Source organism: Nipponia nippon, unplaced genomic scaffold (genome assembly GCF_047370975.1).
Source record: "Nipponia nippon isolate SJK-2023a ecotype South Korea unplaced genomic scaffold, ASM4737097v1 scaffold_7, whole genome shotgun sequence".
NCBI lineage: Eukaryota > Metazoa > Chordata > Aves > Pelecaniformes > Threskiornithidae > Nipponia > Nipponia nippon.
Genome location: NW_028262391.1, coordinates 33,815,753 through 33,842,077, shown reverse-complemented (window position 1 = coordinate 33,842,077; position 26,325 = coordinate 33,815,753). Strand labels below are relative to the sequence as shown.

The 26,325-nt window shown below is 38.9% G+C and overlaps 3 protein-coding genes across 12 annotated transcripts in view; 1 reads left to right on the top strand and 2 right to left on the bottom strand.

Moving 5' to 3' along the window:
- PRMT7 (protein arginine methyltransferase 7) overlaps positions 1-12,159 on the bottom strand; it is a 59,371-nt gene extending 47,212 nt beyond the window's left edge. For 6 of the 7 annotated variants that reach the window (XM_087739972.1, XM_087739973.1, XM_087739977.1 and 3 more), the window contains exons 1-11: positions 11,553-12,159; positions 10,707-10,743; positions 8,610-8,759; positions 7,044-7,152; positions 6,582-6,694; positions 5,151-5,392; positions 4,840-5,017; positions 3,580-3,731; positions 2,643-2,784; positions 2,062-2,145; positions 818-865 (exon numbers count right to left, since the gene is read on the bottom strand). In XM_087739972.1, the coding sequence (XP_087596098.1) occupies positions 818-865; positions 2,062-2,145; positions 2,643-2,784; positions 3,580-3,731; positions 4,840-5,017; positions 5,151-5,392; positions 6,582-6,694; positions 7,044-7,152; positions 8,610-8,759; positions 10,707-10,743; positions 11,553-11,647 (1,350 nt within the window). In that variant the 5' untranslated portion in view covers positions 11,648-12,159. The remainder of the gene's footprint in view (positions 1-817; positions 866-2,061; positions 2,146-2,642; positions 2,785-3,579; positions 3,732-4,839; positions 5,018-5,150; positions 5,393-6,581; positions 6,695-7,043; positions 7,153-8,609; positions 8,760-10,706; positions 10,744-11,552) is intronic. The other variant, XM_087739974.1, reaches the window with a different exon arrangement.
- SLC7A6OS (solute carrier family 7 member 6 opposite strand) lies at positions 12,023-18,105 on the top strand. 2 transcript variants are annotated; one of them, XM_009469359.2, is made up of 5 exons: positions 12,023-12,617; positions 13,554-13,931; positions 15,823-16,023; positions 16,910-17,039; positions 17,499-18,105. In XM_009469359.2, the coding sequence occupies exons 1-5, from the start codon at positions 12,459-12,461 to the stop codon at positions 17,618-17,620; spliced, it is 990 nt and encodes a 329-aa protein (XP_009467634.2). In that variant the 5' UTR covers positions 12,023-12,458; the 3' UTR covers positions 17,621-18,105. The 2 variants fall into 2 exon arrangements, with proteins under 2 accessions (XP_009467634.2, XP_087596113.1); XM_087739987.1 differs by having other exon boundaries at positions 12,333-12,617; positions 15,826-16,023.
- A 1,673-nt stretch (positions 18,106-19,778) lies between these two features.
- Positions 19,779-26,325, bottom strand: part of SLC7A6 (solute carrier family 7 member 6) — a 32,253-nt gene continuing 25,706 nt past the window's right edge. For all 3 annotated transcript variants that reach the window (XM_087739982.1, XM_087739983.1, XM_087739981.1), the window contains exons 6-10: positions 24,439-24,542; positions 23,283-23,379; positions 22,878-23,027; positions 21,958-22,141; positions 19,779-20,567 (exon numbers count right to left, since the gene is read on the bottom strand). In XM_087739982.1, the coding sequence (XP_087596108.1) occupies positions 20,473-20,567; positions 21,958-22,141; positions 22,878-23,027; positions 23,283-23,379; positions 24,439-24,542 (630 nt within the window). In that variant the 3' untranslated portion in view covers positions 19,779-20,472. The remainder of the gene's footprint in view (positions 20,568-21,957; positions 22,142-22,877; positions 23,028-23,282; positions 23,380-24,438; positions 24,543-26,325) is intronic.

Below are 26,325 nucleotides of genomic sequence, written 5' to 3'. Positions count from 1 at the left end.
GACCAGGTTTGTGTCCTAATTTTCCTACCATTCATGTTTTTGTACTCCTAAGCCACAGGCTGAGATAGACCTCTTTCAAATATGTAGTGCCAACTAAACCAGACACAGCCGAACGATGACTTCAGGAAGCTGCTTCCAGTCACTTCCCAGACATTAGCTGCCTCTCCTGAACAGCCTCCGCTCCACTGGCAGGGCCTTCTGCACTCTACCCCAAGGAAGCAGATGAAACATCGCTTGCAGTTAAGACCCACTCCTTACTGTCTCCTAAGAGCAAAACAGCAGAGCAGGCGTTCCAAACTTGTATCAGCTGGAAGACAGAACAGCTAGATGCCTCTTCCCGGTAAGACTGGTGCAAGGTATGGGGATGCTCTCACATTTCACTAATTCTCAGAAACAAACATGTTGGCTTTTATCTCCAACTCAATGAGGGCAGCAGAACAGCAGTTCAAGCAGACAAGCCAACAGGCATCTGCAAGGAGAGATGAAGCACTGGCAACCATAATTCCCTCTGCTCAGCTCCACTTCCCAGTGGCCTATTCAGCTTGTGGCTAAAGCTATGAGATTGGATCTATCTCCAACTGGATGTACTCCTCCAAGTATTTGCATAAAGCTCTGTACAAATACCAGGAAAAAATAAGAAGTCCTCCCCTGCAACATATCCCACCTCCCACAGTCTTGTCAAACTGTTTGATCAAATGTATTCATTACACTGATTTAACCTCCAAGCAACTGATGCAAGAACAATCCAAGGCATCAGCTCTGGCCTTAGAAATGCCATGAGTTCATTTAGTGCTTTAACAGAAAACTAAATACTCACTTTTTCCATGACAGAACAGGACACAGCAGAGTTTTCTAATGTAAACACCTAAAGAAAATGCACAACAGTTAGTCAAACTAGCTTTATAATTTTTAATTAAAGAATATGTAAATGAACAATGAAGGAACTATTTTGATGCCCTAGTGAACCTAGTTCATAAAAATCATGCATCTATTCCACAGCCCACTGTCATGTACCTTTTTAACAACAATGAAAACACCACCAATAACTACAGGCTAAATAATGCTGTTTTCACAGCCATACAAGAAAAAACCCAACAGAATGCAAATATTTGTTTTTCATTTTCAAGATGCACATAGCATATTAACATTTGCTCTAGGCATATATTTACTCCTGAACAAATGCAAGCATATTGCCAGTGCACTGAATCAACCTCCAGTAGCGCTTACTCCTTCTAAGCATTGTTTAACATGATCTGACTGTATCAGCTGGAAAGAGCTCAGATATGCATTGCAGCACACCAGCCTTTTGAAGTAAGAAAAAAAAATAGGTTTTATTCAAAATTGGTGAACAGTTAGGCAATATGCTGCTACAGGGCTAGGAAAATATTATGGAAATCTCTGTCTGCCCTATTCATTTCCTCTCTCCTCAGTAGTCATCTGTGACTAGCCGCTACTAAAGACAAACATACGGGGGCCATGGATCACTGGTTTAATTCAGCATGTTTGTTTATTTCTATGAATTGCCTAGCATCTTCCTCAGAATTATATTACATTACACATTCCCAGATATTCAGTCCAACTATAATAGATTTTAGCTTGAAGAGTAAGGTATATACTTAAGGGAGACAGCCAGGCAGCTCTCATTTATACACGGACTCAGTATTCTTACTGCTTCCTATCTTGCTGTTACAGACCTTCAACTTCAGACTAGATAATAAATGTAATTATGGAATTGCAAACGTAAAAGAAGAAAATAAAATTGTGAGACATTTAGGTCAGTAGAAGGATGGCAAACAGGAGTCAGCAGGGAATGAGGAACACCACTTTCATTCAAGGCTACACATTGGTAACATCAAAACTGGTAATTATTATCTCCCTAGACTTCGGCTTGATCAGAGATGAATTTAACCTTCACTTCAACACAACGGGAGCCTCCTTCTCACTTGTCACTGAAGAGGCACTGGAAATAATTAAATAATGGGCTGAAAATGCTGAACTATACAAGAGAACTAAAAATACCAAGCTAAAACGCAAAGACCAGAAAAACAAGTAGTATTTTACCTGCTTTGCTCCAAGATAGTGAGCCAGCACAGGCAGCAGACTGCCGTCACTGATACTAAGGCAAACACTATCCGTTTTCAGAACCTACAGAAAATAAATAGTCATTGTTATTCCTATTCCAGATGAAAAAGTTTTCAAATTCTAGACATTTTGGTGGTGTTTCTTCCCACTTTATACACTTCAATATCAAATAAGGACTGGGACATGCCGTGATTAATATAACCACTTCAAGCAGAACAAAATACTGTAAGAAATATTCATGTGATCCCCTTGTTTTAGGTCTGAAAAAGTTGGCACAAAAATGTATTGGGTGTCTTTACTCAACTAGCAATTCTCCTTCTAAAAAATACACAGAGCTGCTACAAATTCCTATGCAAAAATGGCTCCTTACAATTTAAAAAAAGTAATGCCAAAGTTTTCATGACAAAATATAACTTACATCTCTTGATGTAAATAAAACTCACTTTGTGAGCAACATCCTTCAGCAAGGGAGAAACAAATTCCATAAATAATTATTGCAAATAAAACCATACACACATCTATCACAGAAGCCAAAAAACCTACAGGCAACATGCACTTACCTTCATCAAAGACTTGATGTATTGGCGTGTTCGGTTCCGATCATTTAATTCCCCAAAGCGTGGTCTATTCCAAAGAAGATGAGCCTGACACCTACAAACAGGACTCTCAACACGAACGTCTGCTTTATTCTCCTCTTCTCCCCTGGAAAAAAATTTCAATGAAGTACTAACTACATGTTTTCGCAAACAGCTACATTTATGCATTTTAGCTAGTACACACATTAATGCATATGGACTCCACTGTTACTTGTTCAAATTTACTAGTCCTCCAGGGACATTTTTGTAGCTTTGCATTTCCAAATGAAAAGAAGAGAAAGGGCCAATTTTCAGCTTTTTTAAAAGACAAAACCAAGAACCCGCCAAAATTTCCCACTACCTGTGATGATTAGGTATTTTAGGCTTTGATCTTTTAGAAAAAAGTTGCTTGTTTGGATTCCTAAGTAAAAAAGGTACATAAAATTAACATTAACTTTTAAAGCTGGCACTGATTTTTAAAAATGTTAGCTGCTATTGCCATCACAACCGACATGACTAAGCTCCTTTTAATTTGAGCAATAGGCATTTATCTCAAACAGACATTGCTGACTGGGAAAATAGAAAATGCAGACAGAATGGCAATTATTTCACTCCTTTACCTATATGCCAGCTCAGCTGAACTATATTTTAGGATTACCAGGAACCAACCATGAATGTTTTTTGTTTCTCTGTCATAGAATGCCACCGGGTATAAGGCAGGAGCCTGCAGTCCAAGCCTCAACTGTGTTTTTACGCATAACGTGTTTTTTTTCACCTGTGCATTGCCCATGAAGTGGCTTTTAATAATTTTCTAGTCCTTAGGTTCTTATCTTGCTCTTCTACAAAATACCTACTGTTAAGAGCAGCAAATACTCAAGCTTGGAGTAAAATACCACCCTTTTTCACACACATGTATTGTTACCTGGCTTTCTGCAGCTTATACCACAGAGAGTACTCATCACGACAGGCAGTCAGGTACACCTTCTCACCCTGGAGAACTGGCTCCTCATTTGGAAGAAAATACACACACTGCATCCAGTGATCTCTCCACTGAAAAGGGTTGATAAACAAAACCTTAGGAAGTAACTCATAAATAGGAAATGGAAAGTAAACAAATAGCAGGAAATCAATTAGTAAGAACGGGCACAACTTTGAAGCACTGATGTACGACTAGTTGAAATAATCCTGTTCACGTTAGCAAGGCTGAATAAAGACTAAAACCATATATTGAATAAATGTATTTTATATAGATTTCTTACAACAGAATAAGCCTGAGACCACTGGCTTGCTGACTAGCTAAGGTTATATTTTAATCAAATGAAAAACAAGTCCACAATACACTTTACATTTATTAATGCTGTTTTACCTCTATCGTTCACTTACGTTAGAAACCTGTACTGAATTGCTGATAGCGACCAGCGCTTGGAGCCTCATGCATCAAATGAGGTCACTCAGTGTTCACTCTGATATGACAGCACAACTATTTTCTGTTTCAAAAAGCTGTTTTCTGCATTGCAAATATTCCAAGCTGATCTGTCATTCTAAGCTGACCGAATGCCCTGAAGCTTGGTAGTTGAAAATTTTATTCTCAAACACGGTAAGTGCAGACAATCATTTTGTAGCTTCCTTTTGACGAAGTTCATTCTACTAGTAAATACGTTCATACAAAAACACAGGAATCTGATTTAATAGTGATCTCCTGTTCCTCTAATTATCCAGTATCAACGCAGCATTTTCCCACATAAGCCTTTTTTATGGGAGTATAAATATATTACCATAAACTTAACACTTATTTGGAAATTTAATAGAATAACTCCATGGAAGCAAACCACAGATTAGTATTTTGACCAGGGATAGTGACTAGTTAGGGAAAAATATGTGGAAATCTTTGTTTTATTTCCTGAAAGTAAAAGAAATAAAAGAAAAAAAATAAAAATATCTGGAAGACAGCTTCAGTTTTTAAGCTTTACATTAAAGCTTACATTAAAGAAAAGCTAAAATGGGTGCATACTATAGTTAACATGTCTATGATTTGCTTATTTAGCATCTTCCAATACATAAAACATCAGCAAAGTTCCTATACAGTTTAAGGGACAGCTGCTTAAAACACCCAGTATGGCCTTTACTCAAAATAATTACTGACAGTCATCTGATGATAGTATCTGAAGGGTCAGTATTTTACCTGGAAAGCAGAAGTGGATTTTACCCAGTATGGAGCCATTGTGCAATTTATCGTCCCAGAGGGGTCCATGTCAATATCCCACCAGGAAAGTACAATTTGTGCCTTGCCAGATTTTACAGGCTCCAGCTGCACTCTATAGTAGGTAGAAGCACTCCTTACTGGCTTACTGAAATCCACACTGCAGAGAAACATGAAAATTGTAAAAAGAAATAGTTCAGCATTCTTCAGAAATTCCCACTAGCTTCCTAAGTTGACTACACAAAAGGTATAACAGGAAAATTTTGTCTTGAACGAAACAATGCCTACCTTACCTGAACATTGTCACCACATCACTAAGGATAGTGAAGTCACTTGAAGGCATCTGATTCAGTTGGATATCACAAACAGAAGGAACACCTGGACAGTTCTCCATTTCTGAAGGGGAGACAATAACTTTTTCACCATCCTCTGCTTCGACATGAACAGGAAACAGTTTGTTCCAGGACCACATTCTTTTGGATTCCACTAATTGGACATAGACTGTTGCCCTGTGAGGCACTGCCTCACATCCTTCCTGAGTGTTCAAAATAAAGGGTAAACGCATTCAACAAGTTTGACTTATTAACATGCATGAGAATTAAAGCAATTGAAATGTGAACCGATTTAAAGAAAAGTTGGACTGGGAGCTTTGGAATCTTAAACACAAATTATTTCAGAGACTTCTGTAACATCAGAGCACTTTGTCTCTCTATCTGTGAAATACGATACACGTATCTATCCTGTTCAGTGTGGTTCAGCAAGGCCAGATAACTTTATTAACCATGCAACACTATCAGTTTACTAGCCTCAGTTAAACCTGCATTTCCATTCTCTTACTGAAAAAAGAGATCTATCTTGAGCTTCTCAAGGCAGACAACTACCAAGCTATCAACATTAGAACAGTTTGTGAATGCGATGAGTAAATAAGAAAAATAATAGCTCAGGTATTTATGCAATGACAACTTTGTATCCATGTTTAAAGAGCAAAAAACACGTAAGTTGTTCTAAAAAAACCACTGTGAACTAAGAGCCAACTGTGAAGTCCAAGGACAATGCTTTTACAACAAAGACTAATTACAATTTAGAGTTACATACAGAGAGCAGGAAAAAGTTATGGAGTGCTATTGTCTTTATATGTAAAACTGGTGAAATGAAACCTAGAAACCTGAATAAAGTTTTGGCATCCACCTTTTAATTAAAAGAAAGCCCTAAAATTATACCTATAGATAATGTATCAAAAAACCTGGATATTAATTTGATTACAGTGTTTAAAGTATTTCCACAGGCAAAAAGCACGCGGCGTAGCAAGAGCTCCTCAGGAAAACAAACAAACAAAGAACCAATGCCTGGAAGGCGAAGCCCATCAAATTTAGGAGGAGAATTTCATTTTTTAAAACATTTTGGAACAAAAACATCTAAGGAAAGCTCCAGATCAGAACTGGATGCCTTTCTGAAAGACGCTTGTTAACCAGCAAGTTATTGGTTTTAACACAAAGTAACTAAGTGTAATTTCAGAGCCTGTGATTTACAATATGAACTCAAATGGCTTTATTCTAGGAATGAATCTAGTAAGTCATTCACTGAATAAGAAATTAGCATAGCTGATCGTGTATTTACAAAGATACAGAAGACTAAATCAAGTATAATCTCTATCCTACTCCAAAAAAGACAGAAGAGTTTCTCTAGGGATAAATGTGACACACTATCCATTTCTATTTTCTTACCTGTACAAGGTATTTGTGTGCATGCTCATATGTTGGTAAAGCTCCTTCTCCTATCAGCTCTGTATCAAATAATTCTGTTACCAGGATGTTTGCACGACATTGCATATCTCCATCTAAAAGACACAATTTAATATTGTAATATTAAGACTTTTATATACGTCTTTCAAGAAGATGCTATCCTGAAAACACAAGTAATTAAAAAAAAAAATAAATCTTATTCCTGTTAGAGAACCTGCTGAAAACTGCAAATTATTGTCCTTTAGAAGTGTACTACAAAATACAAATGACTACTGAAATACTATTACAACACTTCCTTTTGAAGTACATTTCCAATGTTACTTTCTAGAGAGTAAAGGATTTGCTTGTTTTAATTAAAAACATATGGAAAATAAGAATAAGACATATTCCTTCATGGTTTTGAGGTACTTGCCAATTTTTTTAACCCTAGCATATTTTTCTCACCTGGGCCAACTGTGACTTCAGTGGAGTGCTTGTTGATTACTTTGATCTTGTCACAAAAACCATTTTTCTCCACTATTTTCACAGCAGCATTAGCCATGGGCTTGAAAACCTGTAAATAGCAAGAGTATAACAAACTGGTAAGTTAGCATTAGCTTTCAAAAATGAAAGGGCATCAACACAAAATGCAGTATATCTAGTCGTGCAAAAATTTAACATCTTCTGTATCTTTTCCTATGTTTGAAGTTCATCACCATGAAACAAAACAGCAAGTCCACTTCAAAAGTTCATAGAACTCCAATGTCACTGTTATAAACTGAATATCAGCTGTCTCCAAAAGCTACTCCAATTTAACTTTTGAAAGACAAGAATACACATTAAGAATATTTTCACATTTACATTAAAGAAACTTGTTTATTTTTGAAAATAAAGATACATACGCATCAAGAGAAGCCCCAAGAGACTTATATGTGCTCAAGACATTAAATAAATAAATAAATAAATAAAATAACGCAAAACAATCAGCACTGAAATGGTCACTGAAGTATGCCAAAAATCTGCTTTTATTAACAGCATAACTGTGAAGAGAATTTTTGTTTCCTTCAGAACGAAGAGAAAAATAGAGAGAGTACATAACTTGAAAATAACAGAACGATGAAGAATGTGTTGAAAGAACTTAATGTCCATAACCAGTTTTTAAACTCAAAAATTTTCAATATTCTACTCAGCCACACAATCTGACTACTTAAGATAAGACATTTGTGGCCACTTTGGCGAACAGCACAACCCTCTCTGATTGCTTCCTGTTTCTACATGAAACAGGACTGTCCCTGAAAAATGATCATAGGATAAAATCCTAGATAAAAAAAAAAAATGTAGATTTTTACTTGGATAAAAATCACACAGCACTCTTTCAACTATGACCTACAGACAAGTGAATCTTCTCTTTGTTTCTTCAAATGCGTTAAAAAAAAAAAGTTAAACTGGCCAAAATGTTCCTGTTGTTATCCTTAATATAAGTAATGGCTGCTGATAACCATCAGGATGTTTCTTAACTGCCAATAAAAAAGGAGATGCTCTACCTAATCATGAAGAGATGGAAAAATCAGTTTATGAGACAGTCTCTTTATAACAATGTGGTCGATGTTATGATTAAGTGCTCTGAGAACCCATCACAAAGAGTTGAAACTTATGAAGATCAGCAATACAGTTAGAGAATACTCACATTTTTCAAAAACTTGGTTAAAGTTTTCCATATTACACTTGAGTTTTGATAAGAAGTAGAGAAGACAGAATACCATGAGACTTGACTTAGTAATTTTAATCTGTACATTTACAGAAACTGTCCCAAAAATGAAAAATGTACTATACCTTTTCAACTGTATTCTTGTAGAGACCTAAGTGCTTTTGACACATAAAAGTATCAAGCTTGCACTTCAGAAACCACAATACAAAACTGCAAATGCATCCACTCCACTGATCATGCAGACAGAACAACTGCACTGAAGCTCTAAAAAGAGGCTATGAACATGCATGCAGAAGTTTGCGCAACCCATAACAAAGGCTTACCTCAACTGCATAGCAGAAATCTGCACCTGCTGAAGCTGCCATCATAGACAGGAGTCCTGTGCCAGTCCCTATGTCTAGAACAATTGCTTTCTCACCTCTTTCTTTTACTCTGCTCACTGCAGCACGAATACCTTGGTAATACTTGACATTCTGTGGAGAAGAAAAAAAAAGAAAAAAAAAAATCAGCCACCTTTTATCTATTTCTACTTTAAATTTTTGTGCAGAAATCTTGTATTCTCCGACTATGAGTTTATAATTAGAAAAAGGCCTACAGACATTCTTTACACTATACAGTCACACCAAAGCCATCTTCAGCAAAAGCAAGTATTTTTGGAGGGATCAGTCCATTTAAAGTACATCAATTTTTATCACGATATTCGCATTGTCATTGACCAGTCAGCTATTTATAGCACATTCATAATTTACAAATGTAATATATTTTCTCAAGCAAATAATAAGATCCATGTGAGATACTACTGTTTTTCTGATTACTTTTCCCCTGCAGCACCACTCAAATAGTGATGCCTGTGACAGCACAAGAGCTAAAGTATCTTGCATTTAGATTCCTCTTTACATCTACTGAAAGGCATTCATACATGAGAAGCAACATGTGTAAATACTGGCTTTTGGTTATGTGCCCCCATTAAGTGGGGCTACAAGCATACCAGCATTAACAACAGGAAAATACCCAAATGCTGTTATCTGTCAGCTACAGTATACATATTGAAATATATGCTTATATTTACTCCATAAAAGCCTGTTGTAAGACATTCCTTTCCAAATGATTTATCACGCCTTTCCAAAGAATACACTATCTTTGGATATTATAAATTTGGAAGGTCTGCTGGATCCCTTTCCGAACAATTCTAGTTAACACTAGTGACCAGCAGGTTGAGGGAGGTGATTCTCCCCCTCTACTCCGCTCTCGTGAGGCCCCACCTGGAGTACTGCACTCTGCTCTGGGGCCCCCAACATAAGAAAGGCATGGACCTGTTGGAGCAAGTCCAGAGGAGGGCCACGAAGATGATCAGTGGGCTGGAGCACTTCTCCTATGAGGACAGGCTGAGAGAGTTGGGGTTGTTCAGCCTGGAGAAGAGAAAGCTCCAGGGAGACCTTATAGCAGCCTCCCAGTACCTGAAGGGGACCTACAAGAAAGCTGGGGAGGGACTTTTTACAAGGGAGCATAGTGACAGGACAAGGGGTAATGGCTTTAAACTGACAGAGGGTAGATTTAGATTAGATATAAGGAAGAAGTTCTTCACTATGAGGGTGGTGAGGCACTGGAACAGATTGCCCAGAGAAGCTGTGGATGCCCCCTGCATGGAAGTGTTCAAGGCCAGCTTGGATGGGGCTTTGAGCAACCTGGTCTAGTGGAAGGTGTCTCTGCCCATGGCAGGGGGGTTGGAACCAGTTGATCTTTAAGGTTCCTTCCAACCCAAAGCATTCTATCATTTGATATATAATTCCAGTAGAGTTGTTTTAATTACTTAGACACAACTTGCTGTCTCTACATGGCTTATTAAATCCCTGATCCCATTGGCACATTTCAATTCAATATGAATTCAAGACTTATAGTGTAGTCACCATAAAAGCCTTTAAAAAGGTTATTGACAAAATGGTTGACTAAAAGGCTAGAGCAGAAAGAACCTTTAAACCATTTGCTCCAGACTTTATCGTGCCTGTAGATATGGTATCTCAATTTTCTTCTCAATTCTAAGCAGTAAATAAGAGCTAAAAATACCACGAAAGAATAAAGATAGATTTACTTACATTCCTATAAAAACTAAGCCGCCTAGATTCACATTTACAGCCTTTGAAATATCATGTAATGAGTTCTCTCAGTCAAAAATGTCAAACATAGAACAGCAAAATCAGCTACTGAATGTAAATATCATGTTCTGCAGAAAACAACAGAACACTAGAGTCAGATGTAAGAAGGGATCTGTTGATCTAAGAGCAGGTCTGGTATCTTAAAGGGTACAAATTTGATCATTTCATCTTTCAGAGAAACCTGTATAATCATGCAGTGACAGCTATTCAAGAGAAAGGAAATGAGTATTTTCTCATAATTCAAAAGTTTTTTGCTTCTGTACTTACTCTGTCTTTATCGTGAAGCATATCTGCATAGCGTGACCTACAATAAAAAAAAATCCAGTCAAAATACTACATACTGCAAAGCACAACAAAACTGCTACATCTTATATAGCTGCCTTTGTTTTCTCTTACTAAGGCAACTGGTCCCCACAGCCCACAAATGCACAGATAACTGATACGCTCTTTGAGGATCTGAACTTTTTCCCAAATCTAAGGAAGAATGTCATTTCAGTGATCTGGTCATCAGCATATAAATGAACTCATTAACTGCTGGCATATATCCTCTTGTCAGCAGTGGACCCAATACATAGACCTATGGACAAACAGCTGTGAATAATAGCTGGGACAGACAGAGGTTCACAGCAATGAAAGAGCCTACTAATGGTCTATCATTTGTTACCAAGATTTAAATTTCTTTGGTCCCCATTTCTTCATGGGTTGCACTACTTAAAAATACCCAAAAATTTAATCTTCCCAACTTCTCTGGCTGTTACATTAAGCTCTTAAAAAGTTACTACAGGAACAGACAACTGGCAATCATTTGTTGCACTGGGGATTTAAAAGAAATTTAGTCAATATATTTTGCGACAACTCAGTCACTGTCAGCGTTACGATAAGCACCTCAGAAAATGTTTAAAAAAATTTAGAAAGAAACTACTTGGAGAATACTTTACAAAATTCTACATTTACAGTTCTGCCCTGTACGACACGGGGCACCGTAACATTTAGACTGTCCTACAGTCTGTTCACCTTAACTTCTACAGAGATAAACCCCAAAATTGCCATAAAAACAGTTGGGTTTGCTCTTTTTTGTAGCTTTAGTGGAACAAGCTATTTTTGCCAGCATACCTTGCGATTTCCTGATGGTAGTCATAGTTCTCGTCCTCTTCTAACCACTCCATTGCACCAGTGGTTGGATTAGCTCTTCCACAAAAGGTCTTCATGATCAATCTCCGTTTGTGTTATTTATGTATTATGTGCAGTTTTGCTGCTTTGGCTTCAGTATAATACTCAAAATACTGGCTGTGAAAAAAAAAAACAAAACACAAAACTTCCAGTGAAAACAACAGACGTGACTTTAGCTCTGGATACATACATATGCTTTCCCTATTACGCCTGCCTGGGCCAGAAGCACTGGTGACTGCCTTGCACTTTTTCTACAGATGTTTTAAGTTCACATCTGTCCCCCAGCCCCGCTCATCAACTCAGCCCAGAAAAAAAAAACCAAAAAACAAACACCAGTAAATTCTGAAGGAAAAACACCTCCCGCCGAGGCGAACGGCCCCCTCCAGAGGGTCCCCACAGCCTGTCTGAGGAGGGGCCCGCACACCCCGGGCAGCGGCAGAGCCGAGGGGAGGGCGGCCGCAGGGCCCACCCCGGCTGGGACCCCGGGCGGCGGTGGGGAGGCCGAGGCCGGAGCAAAGCGCCCGGGCAGCGGCAGCCCCGCCGGGGCGGGCGTCACCTCGGGACAGGCCCGGCCGCGAGCAGAGCAGCCTCGGCCCGGGCCTCCCCCCGCCCCCGGGAGGCGCTGCGACGGGAGACGGCGAGAAACGTTCATCGCTATCCCCCGCCCGAAACCAGCGCGGCGGCCCCGAGAAGCGGCGGCGGCACCACCACACCCCCGGCGCGGCCACGGCCGCCACCACCTACCCCTCCGGCCGCCTCACGGCGCGCCACCTGCCCGGCGTGCACCGCGGCGGGCCGGGGGGAGCCGGCGGCCGGGCCCGCCCCTTCCCGTCGCGGCGGGCGGGCGCCATGGAGCGGGCGGCGGTGCTGCGTGTCAAGCGGAAGCGCGGCGGGACGGAGCCGGCCGAGGCGCTGCTCCTCGCCTGCAAGCGGCTGCGCACGGAGTGCGGCGGCGCCCAGCCGGTGGAGAGGAGCCTCTTCAAGCTGGTGGCGACCGTCTCCTCCAAGGTACCGCGGCCCTGCCGCCGCCGCGGCGCGCCGGGGCCGGTGTGGACCGTGGCCGCGCCTCAGGCCGGCGGGGCCGGTTCGATGCGGCCCCGGCATTTCGTTGTGCTCCTGAAGGGGCTTTTGAAAGCAGCAAGCTTTCTCCGGGTTTACGGTGCTGCTCCACGCGGGGCTTCCAGGATCCCTCGTGGATGCGAAGTTCTTGCTGGGAGCCTGGGAGTAGCGTCTCGCTGCGAGACGCCGGCCTGTCGCGATAAACACGGGTACGGCGGCCTTTTCGCTCCTGTCTGACGGCTGGTTGCGCAGCAGCGTACCTGCGTGCAAAGCAGGCTGTTCTTTAAGGTTGTTAGTTAAGGAACATAGTGCAGAGCGATCACCATAAAAAGCTGTGCTCAGCACTGACCTTTCTATTCTTAGAGGCTGCTCTTCACTTACAGACTACAGAATAGTCAATAAGTGAAGCCTGAATTTCTGCTGTTTGAGGTGCTGAAGCTCAGCCCTACAAGGTTAACAACTTTCATCCACTGTACAGCCTTTTATATCAAATAAAACTGGTCTCTCTTGGGAACTGGTCTTTATAGGGGACTGTAAAGAATATCATGCCTTAAATTTAGGACCATCACAGCCTTCCAAAGGCACGTGTTGTTGGTTGGGGGGTTATTCTGTACCACAAAGTATATTGTTTAAAAATCAAATCGAAACAGTCTTGAAATTTACAAATACCTTAGGCTACTTTCCCCATATCAAGAGAATATTATGATAGTTGTGTTGCTTAAAGCAGTAGTAGAAGTTACTTGAATGTTGTTAGGAACATTGGTATTGCAGTCCTCAAATAGGAAGCACCAGTAATAGTAGTTTTTAATGACTTTTAGGAAGGAGCATGACTTACTGTGTTGATGGTGTCATTACATTCCTCCTTCGTTTTGTTCCTCTACCCAGAATGAACCAGTTCAGAAATACGTTCAGGAAGTGATCACTCGAGACAAAGCAGCTCAAAGTCTGCGACCCTCTTTAGGAAGCGCTCAGCGAATCATTCAGGAACTCCGTTCTTCCAAGCAAGTGAAAAGGAAGGAAAACCGTTACCGTGTAATAGCCAGCCATCGACCTAACTGTACTGAAACGGTTACACCTGTCACAAATGGCAAGGCATCAATTGATGGTGACGGATCAAACTCTGAAGGAACGGAAGATGCTTCACAAAAGGAGAGCGGTGCTGTTGATAAGAGTTTGGACTGCTGTGGGAAGTTCCAGTTGTTTGATATTGAACAAGAAGAGGAGGTGGTGGGAGACTCCAGCTTAATTGCTGCAAACTCACAGGTCAGCCAACGAACTTAGTGTATTTGAAGTACTTAGATATCACTGTTGACTGGTACATGTGGGCAAACTGCTGTGGAAATTGTTTTGCATTGTAAGTATTCCACTATTTAACACCTTTAACTAGATATTTGCAAGCTGGAATATTGTACAAGGAGTAACTTTCATGAGGAACCTTAGGTGCACTAATGTTTTTGAAACAGACAGCTGTGTGGAGTTGGCTGCTACAGGAAGGGCTTGTACCACCCTGTTTTTTCCGTACCCTGTTCTGATGTATAAATTCTCACATTCATCTGTTGGGTGGATCTCTGAGGGTTTTGATTAACAACTTCTCTACCTAGAAAAGGAAAAATCTAATTCAATGTCTTCTCATCCACCCAGATGCCTAGGAATGTCACTTGTAGCAAGATTCACTAAAGGAAAAGATACTTTTGAGCCTCCCCTTCTCAGAATTCCAATATATGGTTTTATTGTATATTTTGTTTTTAGGAGAACTCTAGGTGTCTGACAGGCTGCCTAAGCCCTTACATCCTGTTCTCATTGGTATTATGAGTTAAGCTTATGTTTTCAGTTGGAGGAATATCTGCTCAATATCTAGAATGTCTTTAAGTATGAAAAAGCTCTACCTTCTGTGTAGGGTTCCCCTGCATGTAGAGTGGTATGAAGATTTTGTATTAAAGAGACTCATAACCATATGGAAAAGAAGGTGAGAGGGCTGTGTATGCTTTCTTTAGTAGTTCCTTCACTGTATGTAAGTACACATGGATGCTTTACTTATGCAGCCCATCACAGCTCTGACGAACACTTAAATGCTTAATGTTAAAGAAGATACTCAGGAAGAGCCCAACCAGCTGTCATCCTTCAGCGTTTCTTATAGGTTATTTCAGGGCTTTGCCATCAAACTTTAGTATGAACTTTCACTTTCTATTAAGCCAGTAGTTCAAGTAGACGTTTGAGATCTGTTAGATAACTCTTCTCTATCACTCTGCTAATTAGAAAAACAGAAATGAAACTGAGGTAGCATCAGAATTTTCCTCTTGCTCCTTTAGAGCTAGCAGTAAGTGTTGAAAGCAAGAAGGAAGCTTGCTTTTTCATTCTGTAAGTATTAAGAAGTGAATGAAAGGCTGGTCTGTAGCTTTTCCTCAGAATTACTTAAGTAGTTCAGGAGACACTGCTGTGAATTGGAAAAGATATTCTGAAAAGCTCTAGCTGAGAAGAATTGGCAGCAAAAACCTGCCTATGTACACAGACCTTCAAGTGCAGGTCACTAAAGCAAATACATTGCAATAGTTTATTAGGAAGGAGAAAGCATGAAGAAATGTCTTCTGTGTTAATGTTGAAGTGAGGAAATAAAGGAAATAAAAAGCATATCTGTAGGCCCCGTCGGTCTTTTCCTGTTCATCTGTCACACTTTCGTTGTTACTCCTGCGCACTTTGTATACTGTAATCTGCTTGATGTTATCAGTGCTACTCTACACACGTCTTTCCTGTCCGGTTGCCAGTGTAATGCTCTACAAAGCACAGGCCGTCTTAACGCTTGTCTTTTCAGCCAACATGTCATCAGAAACAGGTGAATGGTTCTATGGCATTAGTCACATCCCTTTCCGTAGTTTTGAATGAACTTGTCCCAGAAGTTTTCTCCTGTTATCTGAAACATTGCATGGCTGGCTGGACTAGGTTAACTGGAAAATTCTTTGGTGTCTTTCTGTTCTAGGTTGTTAATGTTCCAAATATCAGCGTTCCAGTGGGAAAGTGTTTCCGTCTGAGATTTCAGACTGTCATCCTTAGCTAGCTGTTGGCTACTGTCTACAGAGAAAACTGTTGGCTGTAACTAAGACTGTGTGTGTGTGGCTTCAGTGGAAATATGCACTTTCTATTTTCTATTTTTTATCAGCAGAAGACTGATCCAGATGTGATTCTTTGCAATGCAGTAGAGATGATCCGTGAGCGTTTACATGTTTCTGAAGATGGTAAAAAAGAACACCATAAGAAAGAAGATGAGTATGTTTATGACATCTACTATCTGGAAACATCAGCCCCTGGTTGGATCCAAAATATCCTTTCTGTACAGCCCTATAGAGAAGAATATGAACTGGTAAGTATTTGGGAAAACAGATCTTTCTTAAATAGAAAACTCATAAATAAACATGGTTAAAGTCCTATCGTTAAAAGTTGCCATGCCAAGAAAGATGCTTTGAGATACTACACGTATGCTCAGTGACGTCTGTGTGAGACTTTTTGTAACTGCCAGGCCTGTGTTCCTCCAGGTTACTTTTGATTCAAGCAAATTATGATATGACAATGAAAACTGAAGGGATAGTACTCGTGTACTCAGCAGAATTTGTCTGGCTTCAAATTGCCAAATAAATTTTGGCACACAAATGTAAACTTAAGTAACTCGCATCTCATTTGTGACTAGGAGGCAACTGGAATGTAGCTGTAAATAGAGTTGGGTAAAAAAAGGAGCAAGGGAGGACACAGAACTTTTTCAGTATTTGAGGACTTCAATCTTAACATAAGATTATTTTCTTGTAATAGAATTGTCCTTCAGTGACTGTGGAATGAGGAAGTTAATGTAAGCTTTAGTCTTTCATTGTATAGATACTGTGATCAATAGACTTGCATATCCAGAACCTGAAGCTGCTTTTTCTTTTCCTTGATCTATTACACTACTGCTGAAGTGAGTAGGATTAATTTAGACATTAACCTTGGCATTTAAATGCTGAACTGGAACATTTAAATGCATGACTTCACTTAACTGATTTTTCACCTAAAGCAGATTGCTACACTATGGTGAATATACTGACAACACAAATTTTTCTACAGTGTGCTTTGTGCAACTGTTGAATAACTAATGCTTGCAGTAGGTAAGTATCTCTTGGCTCTTTATGATCTGTATAGTATTGTATAGGTGGATAAAAACCGCTTCGTGCTGAGTGTCTGTATTTATAGTGAATGTTACATTTTGTGTTGACATGCAGGTAGATGATGATCATGTTCCAGGGGAAATATACGAAGATGAAGATGATGAAAATGATGAAAATAACTGGCGTAATGATTACCCTGATGAAGATGAATTCTTACCTGACGAAGATGGTGATGGAGAAAAAGGTATGCCTGTCATAAATATTGTTTGCTTTCATGCTGTGCACATACCTAAATCCCATCCATTTTTACATGCCATCTTTCTAAAAAAGCGACTAACCGAGCACTGCTGGGGCAGTGTTCTGCTCTTAGAATGGGTTAAATCTGCTTAGAGAAGGATCTTTCTTAGAACTACAAGGGATCTTAGTGTTTTTGCAAAGTCAAAATCAAGAACCTCATTTCAGGCTGCTGTCCTTGCAAAGGATTGCTTGTTTTGAGAAGGACTTGGTTCCACGTGCTTGTGAAACACTGCCTCTGCTTTCTTAACTCCCCATCCCAGTGCACTCCAAGCACAATTCAGACCTCACCTAATAGAGAATTTGTTCAGACTTTGTATTTGTTAGTTACTCAAGAAGCTTAGTCTGATTAACCTGATAGTTTTACTAAAAAGGAGGGATAATCTAAGTGTTGGTGCTCTTTCTTTAGAGTCTGATGAGAGCTTCAGTGATGAGGACCAATGTTACAGGAGAAGAACATGGAACAAATACCGACAGGAGGTTCTACAGGAATTTGGATATGACGAGATCCAGGATTTGGATTCTGACTAACAGTCGTTTTTTGAAGATGAAATGCATACTGAAGATGAAATTCTACTGTTGCAGTAGAACTGAAAATCCAGACAGCTGCTGATGGCTATTTGTAAGAATGTTGAACTAACACACACCACCACCCCCCCCCAAAAAAAAAACAAAAACCAAAAAAAAAACCACACCACACAAAAAAACCCTGGAAAACCACATTCTGGTAAAAGTTTTGCTCACTGGGACAGCAGGAAACCAATCTTTGCATGGATGAGCTTTAAGATAAATTTTTGCCTGTCTGGCCTTCTGAAACTGTTGGTGACTAGCATGGTTCACCCTAATTCTTACTGACTAGCCTTGAGTATTAGATTTGGATTCCAGTAAATGCTAAAACGTTTTACTATCTGAGCAGCCAACTTCACCTGGTAGATACTAAACAGATGGGTGTGAATATGTGACTTGACAATGCAAATTTTTGTTCCAAGCAAAATATACCATCTGCTTTAAAATTACTTTTCTGCCCGTTCTGTGATGCTGAGGTTCTGAAGGAACTTTTTTTTTTTTTTTTTTAAAGCTGCATGCCCAAGCATTTGTACCTGTACCAACAGTACCTCCACATTATATATGGAGGTACTGTTGGCAGCAGCCCTTCTTGTCACGACTAATGCGTGTGGTTTCACAAGAAGATAAACATGTCTGCCATGATGGCAAGTGGAAGTCCTGGAAAAAGGCACTCTGTCCTAGTGCTTTCTACTGTATTTGTTCCTAAGTTTCAAGTTACTTTGTTTACAAGTGCTTGAGCACATGAAATGCCTTGACCTGTCAATTTTATTGCTGGATCTCTCTCCAGTAATTTTACAATATATGTGCATTTAAATTGTAAATAAAGAATTTTTCACTAAGTTTTCGTTACTCATTTAAAGATCATAGAAGTTGGTACAGCTGAAGCTATGTCAGCATTTTAACTTGCATTCATCTTTAAAACAATTTAATCTTATCTCTTTGGACACACAAAGTATTTCAGCACTCTCCTACTTGAGTCTAAAAAAAAAAAAAGCTAATAGGATGTTAGATCTATGTCAGTCATGAACTGTAGGTTGCAGCAATGACTTTAGGTCAATTAGTTCCAGCTGGCAACGTCAAGGTAGTGGGAGCAAAATATTTTTTCCTTGGTTTCACAGAAAGGTTAATATGGCTATTAACCTATGCCACAACCCTAGCCTGTTAAAGCAATGCTGCCCACTGGACAGATGTCTCAACTTAGATGCTGAATTCATTCTAATCATATGATAGACTAAAGAGCTGTATTATAATAGCTAAATGCTAATTTTCATTAAATACTGAGAAGACCCTACATGTTTATGGGCCAACTGTGCACAAAGTTCCTCAGCTAGAATTTAACTATCATCTAGAGTCCCCGTGCTGCTTCACAAAGGTAGCCCAAGTCCATTTTATATTAGTTTTCACCATCTACTACCACTTGCCATTATCTGTAGCTTTTTGTTTAAGATAACCTTGGTCAGGGAGTCCTCAATAATCCAAATATTCTCACTATTATTCAAGTGGCTGATGCAAACGTGGTGCAGCATTTGAAGTGTGCATTCCTTCAAGTCATATTCTTGTGATTACAACATTTAGTTCAACTTAAATGCACAATAAAATGCACACGTAGACAAACTCAGGTCAACTGAGGTAAACATTCTGAACTAAGATAAAAATTTCAGGTATGTTTTTGAAGTATATCTCACTCTGCTAGCCAAACAGGCTGGCTTCGTGTTACCTTTTGCTGCACCAAAAATTCAGTATCACAGTGGCCTGATGTTAGGCTTACGGCTTTGGAATTACAAGTACTACTAATTAGCATTTTCTGGTTTTTTTAATTCTGTTTTTATTCCTATTTTCTCTCCCTGCTACTTAGCTTTCAAGATATAGTTGCTTCTGCTATTAAAGGAAAAAAAGGAAGTGGTTTGTTCTGTGAGTTTTTGGATGGTCATTTTCTAGTGAACAGCACTGAAATTAGGAAGGGAATTTTCTGACTGCTGAGGTAACACTCCTAATGTGTGTTCATTGAAACAGTTCAGAAACGAATGCTTACCAGCTTCAAACTGAACATTTTAATTTTGAAAGTTTCATAAAGCCTGTCAGAAGTTGACCCAAGTACTAACAAGCTAACAGGAAAGAATCATCAAATGTTAATCAAATCTTTACTGCCAATGTCCTTTGTTGATTAAATCCTTGCCCCAGTCAGATATCAAATTTCCACAGAGCGTACAGAATAAAATACTTATCTTTAAGGGAGAAAGGTTGGTTCAGTCTTTAAATAATGTACCACAACTTTATTAATTTTTATGCTAATAATGATAAATTAGGTAGTTTGTTGTGACCAGTTGTCTTCTGGGATAAGAACTTAGCACAGCAAATCACTTCATGCAAACATCCATCAGAATTAAGCTGGAATGACTTTTGGTCTTTTGAGTCAAAGTGGTTTGAAAACCACTAACTAAACCAGTTAGACTGAAGTCTAACTTAAAAATGCATTACTTCGCCGCCTGGTTCTGCAGAAATCTAATTTGATCCATTAGCTCTTACCATTTTAATACCAATTCTGAAGAAGGAACAGTATTGACATATAGCTTGTGCACCTGAAATGAGTAGGTAATCATTATCCAATGAAAATATGCCCTGAAAACATGCCACAGTTTAGGAGGGTGACGCGAGGGCAGGATTTATGTGGGAATCCAGCCGCAAGTAAGTACATTTTCAGTGTTTCTGAAAGACCACTGGGAACAGTTTTCCCGTTTTTTCCAGTTCGATCTCTTCCCTTTTGTTGTTATAATTGCTTTATCCTCCCTCCTGTTTCTTGTAATGGCTTTGAAATTTTAGTTGGATTTGATTTCTAACTTCTTTTCTTCATTTGGGTCCATCTCTGTTAAAACACAGTAACAGAGCAGCTGCATGTTCCGTGTGACTGCACCTGCATAGGAAATTGAAGATAAATCAGAAGAAAAGCCACCTCAACACTAATTACATAACATGCATCTGACTAGTGAAAGTTAGTTGTCAAGAATGCTGCCTCACTTCTCTTAAGGGAAACCAACAATAAAAGTTAATACAAAAAGTGTTGTCCACTACATTTTTTTAAACAGATAATGTTGATATCCTAGGGTGTTTTTCTTCTTAGGCACCCCATCAAGTAGCTGAAGTAAAATCTTTTCTCTCTATAATTAAGAGTCTAAAATTGGTAGAATAAAAAAAAATAAGAATATCAAATAGCACACAGGAAAGTGGTAAGATTACTGAGCATTTACTTATTCACTAGCTACTACAGCACCACATCCTGTTGCATTCTAAGATTATGCTATAAACTTTCCTTTCCACATCTGTCGTGGTTTTCTCACATAGTAACAATGAGAACAGTGTATTGCTGGAGAGAAATGTATGATTTAACTGCAGCAATTCAACAGAAGGCAAAATTCCACCCGTGACTGACATAAAATCTATCCATCTTCAAACAACTGATTCAGTAAAGCAAGACAGTTAGCTTGCACTACCAAGAATGTCCAGCCCTTTTACAGTCATCAACCTTGCTTAAGAAAAAGACTTTTCATGGGCTTGGTTAAAGAGAAATGCATAAAAACTGAGGACAAAACCTGTAGAAAGTGGATGGTGTTTTAAATATACAGTAAATAAAATCTGTGTATAAACACACACATAAAATCAGTATAACCCTTTATTGGGTCTGGCTGGGATGCAGTTAACATTCTTCACAGCAGCCCATATGGTGCTGTGTTTTGGATTTGTGGCTCAAACAGGGTTGGTAACACACCGATGCTTTGACTATTGCTGAACGGTGTTTGCACAGTATCAAGGCTTTTTTTTTTTTTTTTCCTCCCACTTTGCCCTCCCTGCAACCAGATGGGCAGGAAGTTCAGAGGGGAGATGGCCAGAACAGCTGACCCAAACCAAGCCAAAGGATATTTCATGCCATATAATGTCATGCTCAGCCATAAAAACTGGGGCAGAGGAAGAAGTGCATGTGTGTGGGAGGGTGTCTTCCAAGGTGGCCGTTGCTTGGAGACTGCTTGCGGGAGGTGGTGACTGCGTTTGCAGCAGCAGGGTTTTTCCCCCCCCCTCTCTCCTTCACTTACTAAACTATCTTTATCTTGACTAATAAGTTTTCTTGCTTTTGTTCTTCCTGTTCTCTTCCCTACCCTGCTGGGGGATGCTGGTGAGCAAGTGGCTCTGTGGGTACTTAGCTGCTGGCTGGGGTCAACTGACCACAACTCTTTTTCATCAACAAACCGAGATTCACTTATTTAATTTTCCTCTTTCCTAACAACATCTTCATCTACAAAGAAACTTACCTAAAATCTTGTTGATAAACTGAGGTCTCCTTGATGCAGGTAAATAGACTCCCAAGAAAAAGAATGGAATTCCAGATAAAGCAATGGCAATTCCAATCAACGAATTTATAGTATCACTATAGAGTGGCACTACCACCAGAAATATTGTGCATATACAGAATATTATTGGGAAAGCCACACTCAGCTGGAGACAGAAAAAACAGAACAGAATGTTACTGAAAAATTTGTTGTCTACAGTTACAAATGTTTTGGTGAGAATTACAGACTTTTCCCTCTCATCCCCGCTTTGTGGAATTATCTGCTCTTTCTCTTATACATCTGGCTACTTGGAACCATAAGCAAATTGCAGAATAATTCTTGAACAGAACTGCTGCTAAAAATTGCAAAAGTAATCAAGTATGGTAACTCTGCTGTGTTGAAAGAAACTGTATAACAGTATGAGGTGTTTTTAGATAAATCAAATAAATCCCAGGAAACAAGAATGACTTTTTCATGTAGTGTATCAGCTTTGAAGTATGAGAAGGTGGTAAGAGGATCAGATATTGAACTGAGACACCATCAGAGCTAAATGTGGTCCACATTGATAGAATTAACTTAAGCATTCCTAATTTGAGATTTCTAATCCAAGAAAAAAAGGCTAACTACTATGTTAGCCTATTGAGACATTCTCCAGTTGACAGAAAGAAGGGCTACTGATTGAACTAACATACAATAAAAGAGTATACTATTACAACAATCACTTATTCTTATCTAGCAGACAAGCTGCTTTTCACGGTACAACATAAAGTGAAAGCCATGTTTTGTGTTCCAATCAATTTGTAACCCTTAGACATAACAGGTATGGTCCAGATTTTAGACAGCACTTTTACATTATGTGAAAGAGAGGGATTTTAAACAATTCCGTAATAAGTAAATAGTACCTTAAGAGGCCTGGGTCGATCTGGTTCCTTCCAACGTAGATATAATTGCCCAGCAATAGACAGTCCAACAAAAAACCAGTAACTGAAACTGAAGTAATTAATGAGCTTGAAGACATCTTCCACAGCCAGGTAAATAAGGGTCATAGCACACTGTCAAAAAAGAACAGGAGTGACATGAACAACAGAAGTTTGAAAATTATTGTTTATGCTGCTTTTTGCATGAAAGTAACACCTTTTACTCCTTGGTGTTTGGCATGATTTTATGCCTCTCAAAATTCACTCTCTCAGAAATCACCTCAATGACAGTAAATCTGAAGGTCTCTGTTGTGCTTTTTTAAAGTCTTCCTTTAAGTAATTCATATAGTCACATGTGAACAGTTGAGAAGAAAAGCAGTAATAACTTACATTGAAGAGCAGTGCTGGCACGGGTGTGAACCTCCCTATGTGGATCATAGACAGCAGATCAGGAAGGTGACCTTCTCGAGATCCTACAAAAAATAGTCTGAAAAACACAAATCAGAAAACAGATGTTGAGGCCACAGGCGAGAGAGAATGTATTACAGAAAATCAAACAACAATACCAGTCAAAATAAGTATTTACACCACTGAATTTCCATCCTTTGAACTGGAACATAGATTCAGCCCTTCCGGTCAAGATGTACTGTACAACAACCATTAAAAGATATATAAGCTTTTAGAAACATGCTGTTAACACCCATTTTTAGAGAACAATCCTACAGGTAAAATAGAAAATATCTACAGTAACTGAAATAAATTTCTATTGTTTTAAAAAATTCTAAAAGCTAGCGCTGAAAACATTCCCACTTATAGCAGAATAGTTTTCAATGCCAACCAGAAGAGATCACCAGGTCTCTAAAAAGAGGTCACTCAACCACATGCTCAAAAAACAAACACACATAATCTTATTATTAACTGCAAATTGTTCTATATTGACTACTTCACCAGATCATGTTCATATTTGTTCTCAGTACAGAGGCACTGTGCATACATTCAATGGACAGGAAGGGTGTTGAAATGCCTGAATAAAGGTATTTAAAACTGTCACTAGTCACATCCATAATCAGTGCTCAGAGGAAAGCTTCTATACTGTATCATAAGCTTTTTAACTGCAGCTTAATAGCAGTAGCAACTTCTAAAACTTTTTACTTGGAAAAAAATTTAAAGATACTGATTTTAAAAAATCAGTAAGTTTTAAGTAAATACATTTGAAATCAAGAACTTTCTAGAATTATTGTATCGAGTAAAATGGAAGATAACTCAATCCAAATAATCAGAAGGCCTGAGGACTCACCACACAGACGACATTCATTTGATCTTTAATTGTACTCTGCATACAGCTAGGAATGCCTTGGGGAAGTAAGGCAGTGTTAAGGGTGTGTGTACACACAGAGAGGTTTATTTAGGTCTGTTATTCTATTGTGGCTATTCATTATAGGTTCGGTTACAAAGGTATTTTTGGCACTCTCATAACAGATGAGCGTAACAGTGACATGTAAAAATACTTAGGAACATTTGTCAAACAGAAAGAGATATGCACTACCTTGATGATGCTAGAATTGAAGCATTAAGTCCACCAAAACAAGAAAAGGCTACAGCAATGGGAATTGTCCAGCTGAAGATACCAAATACTTGGTCGGCAAATGTCTAGTGAAAGGGAAAAGAAAAAGGAGACATGAAAATATATTCAACAAAACATATGTAAAACAATGACATCAAAGCTTTTGTAATAAGTTTGTGTGGAAAAATAGTAATATAGTAAGAACAACCCATAACGCAGCAAAAGAAGCACACAGCTTTTTTATTTATTTATGGATTCTAAATAAGCACAAACTTCTTTAGCCAAGCACCTGAATTCACATTTTCTGCTCACAAAAATAATGTTCACAAAGGAAAACAAAGTGTTTTTAGAGTTTTCTCACCAATCCTAGTATATTTTATTAACTATCTGAACTACAGAACTCAAGCGTAACATAGCGACTACAGCGAATAAAGGACAAAAATATTATTACATATCCAAAAAGGGAAGTGCCATACACCTACTGTTTATAGACACTATTCTAGGAATCTATTTTATTTTCCTTCTTTTTCAATTTCCTAAGCAACATCTTCTTTTCCTTTAGCTCCACCAGCAGGGCCTCTGGGCTCTGCTCTCACAACATGGCAAATGATAGAGCAAGTATCTTATTAGCAGTCATTTGTTAATGTTGCTAGACAATACTGCAGGCCAGCTGTGGTGACTTTCCAAGACAGAGCTCTGAAACCAAGAAGCCAGGAGCATCAAAGTTTCACAGCAAGCGGTAAGGCACTGATTGCCAGTGATCTGGGACCTATAATGAAAATGGGTAGTAATTTGCAAGATACTCTCCTGGTCAACTCTGTTCAGCCTCCTGGATGGAGAAAAAAGGGAGAGAGACTTAGAATATCAGACAAAATGTTTGAAAAATCAAGACATTTAATACATGAAGACTGACAGGTATTCTAAATCCCATCTCAGTCTGAGCATTGTACATGTCTGAACATCAGCATGTTTGGAGTTAAGCAGAAATCCACTCATGCTGCGTTCAGAGGATGTGGGTGGAAGCCCCCCTATCCCAATTCTACCTACTGATAGCTAAATTACTTCCATGATTTCTTCTACAGAAGCAAACTAATAGTCATGGCAGCAAAAGAATCATGTCTACATTAGACAGCATGAAATTGCTATTTATAGAAACAGAAAGGTACATACTTATGTATAAGTGGTATTCAAACAAACCCCAAAGATTTTGTGGGTATTAGAACATTTTACACTTCAGCAGGTAGCAGTAATCTAAACCTTTTTATAAACCTTTCTCTAAATCACTTTCTTAGCTCTCGCTCTCTCTTGCTTTATCAATTTCAAGATCCTCAGACATAAAAAGCATATATACTAGCTCAGCTTTCTGCAGGTCTGTCTTTTCTATTACAAAAATTTTCTTCAGATTTTAATATTTTAGTATTTTGAAACACCTCCCCCTTGACCTCTTTAAACTACTGCTCTTCACCTTAACATTTATGAGCTAAGAAGTTCAGTCAAAGTGGATTAACATTCAGAACTGGCCTTTGTTTGTAGCATATAAAGTTATCTGGATTTAACAGTGGTCAAATTTCTATTTAATTACTCCAGGAACAAGATCACCAAAAGCAGTGCATTATGATCTGTTTTCTGAATGTTTCTGTAGGTCAAAAAAGCCTAAATGACTTAATATAGGGTTTTTTTTTCATTAAATGAGTGATTGATTTTCATGAGGCAAAACCCTGCATATAACATCAATCTTTAAACCATAAAATCCAGAAAAAAATACTGACATAAAACAAAGCTTGCCCAGTCAAAGTTTCCTGTTCTTTATCTGGGTTGACAAAGTGCTTTGTTCAGCATGTTATCCAGGTTAAGGTTCAGAAACCAACT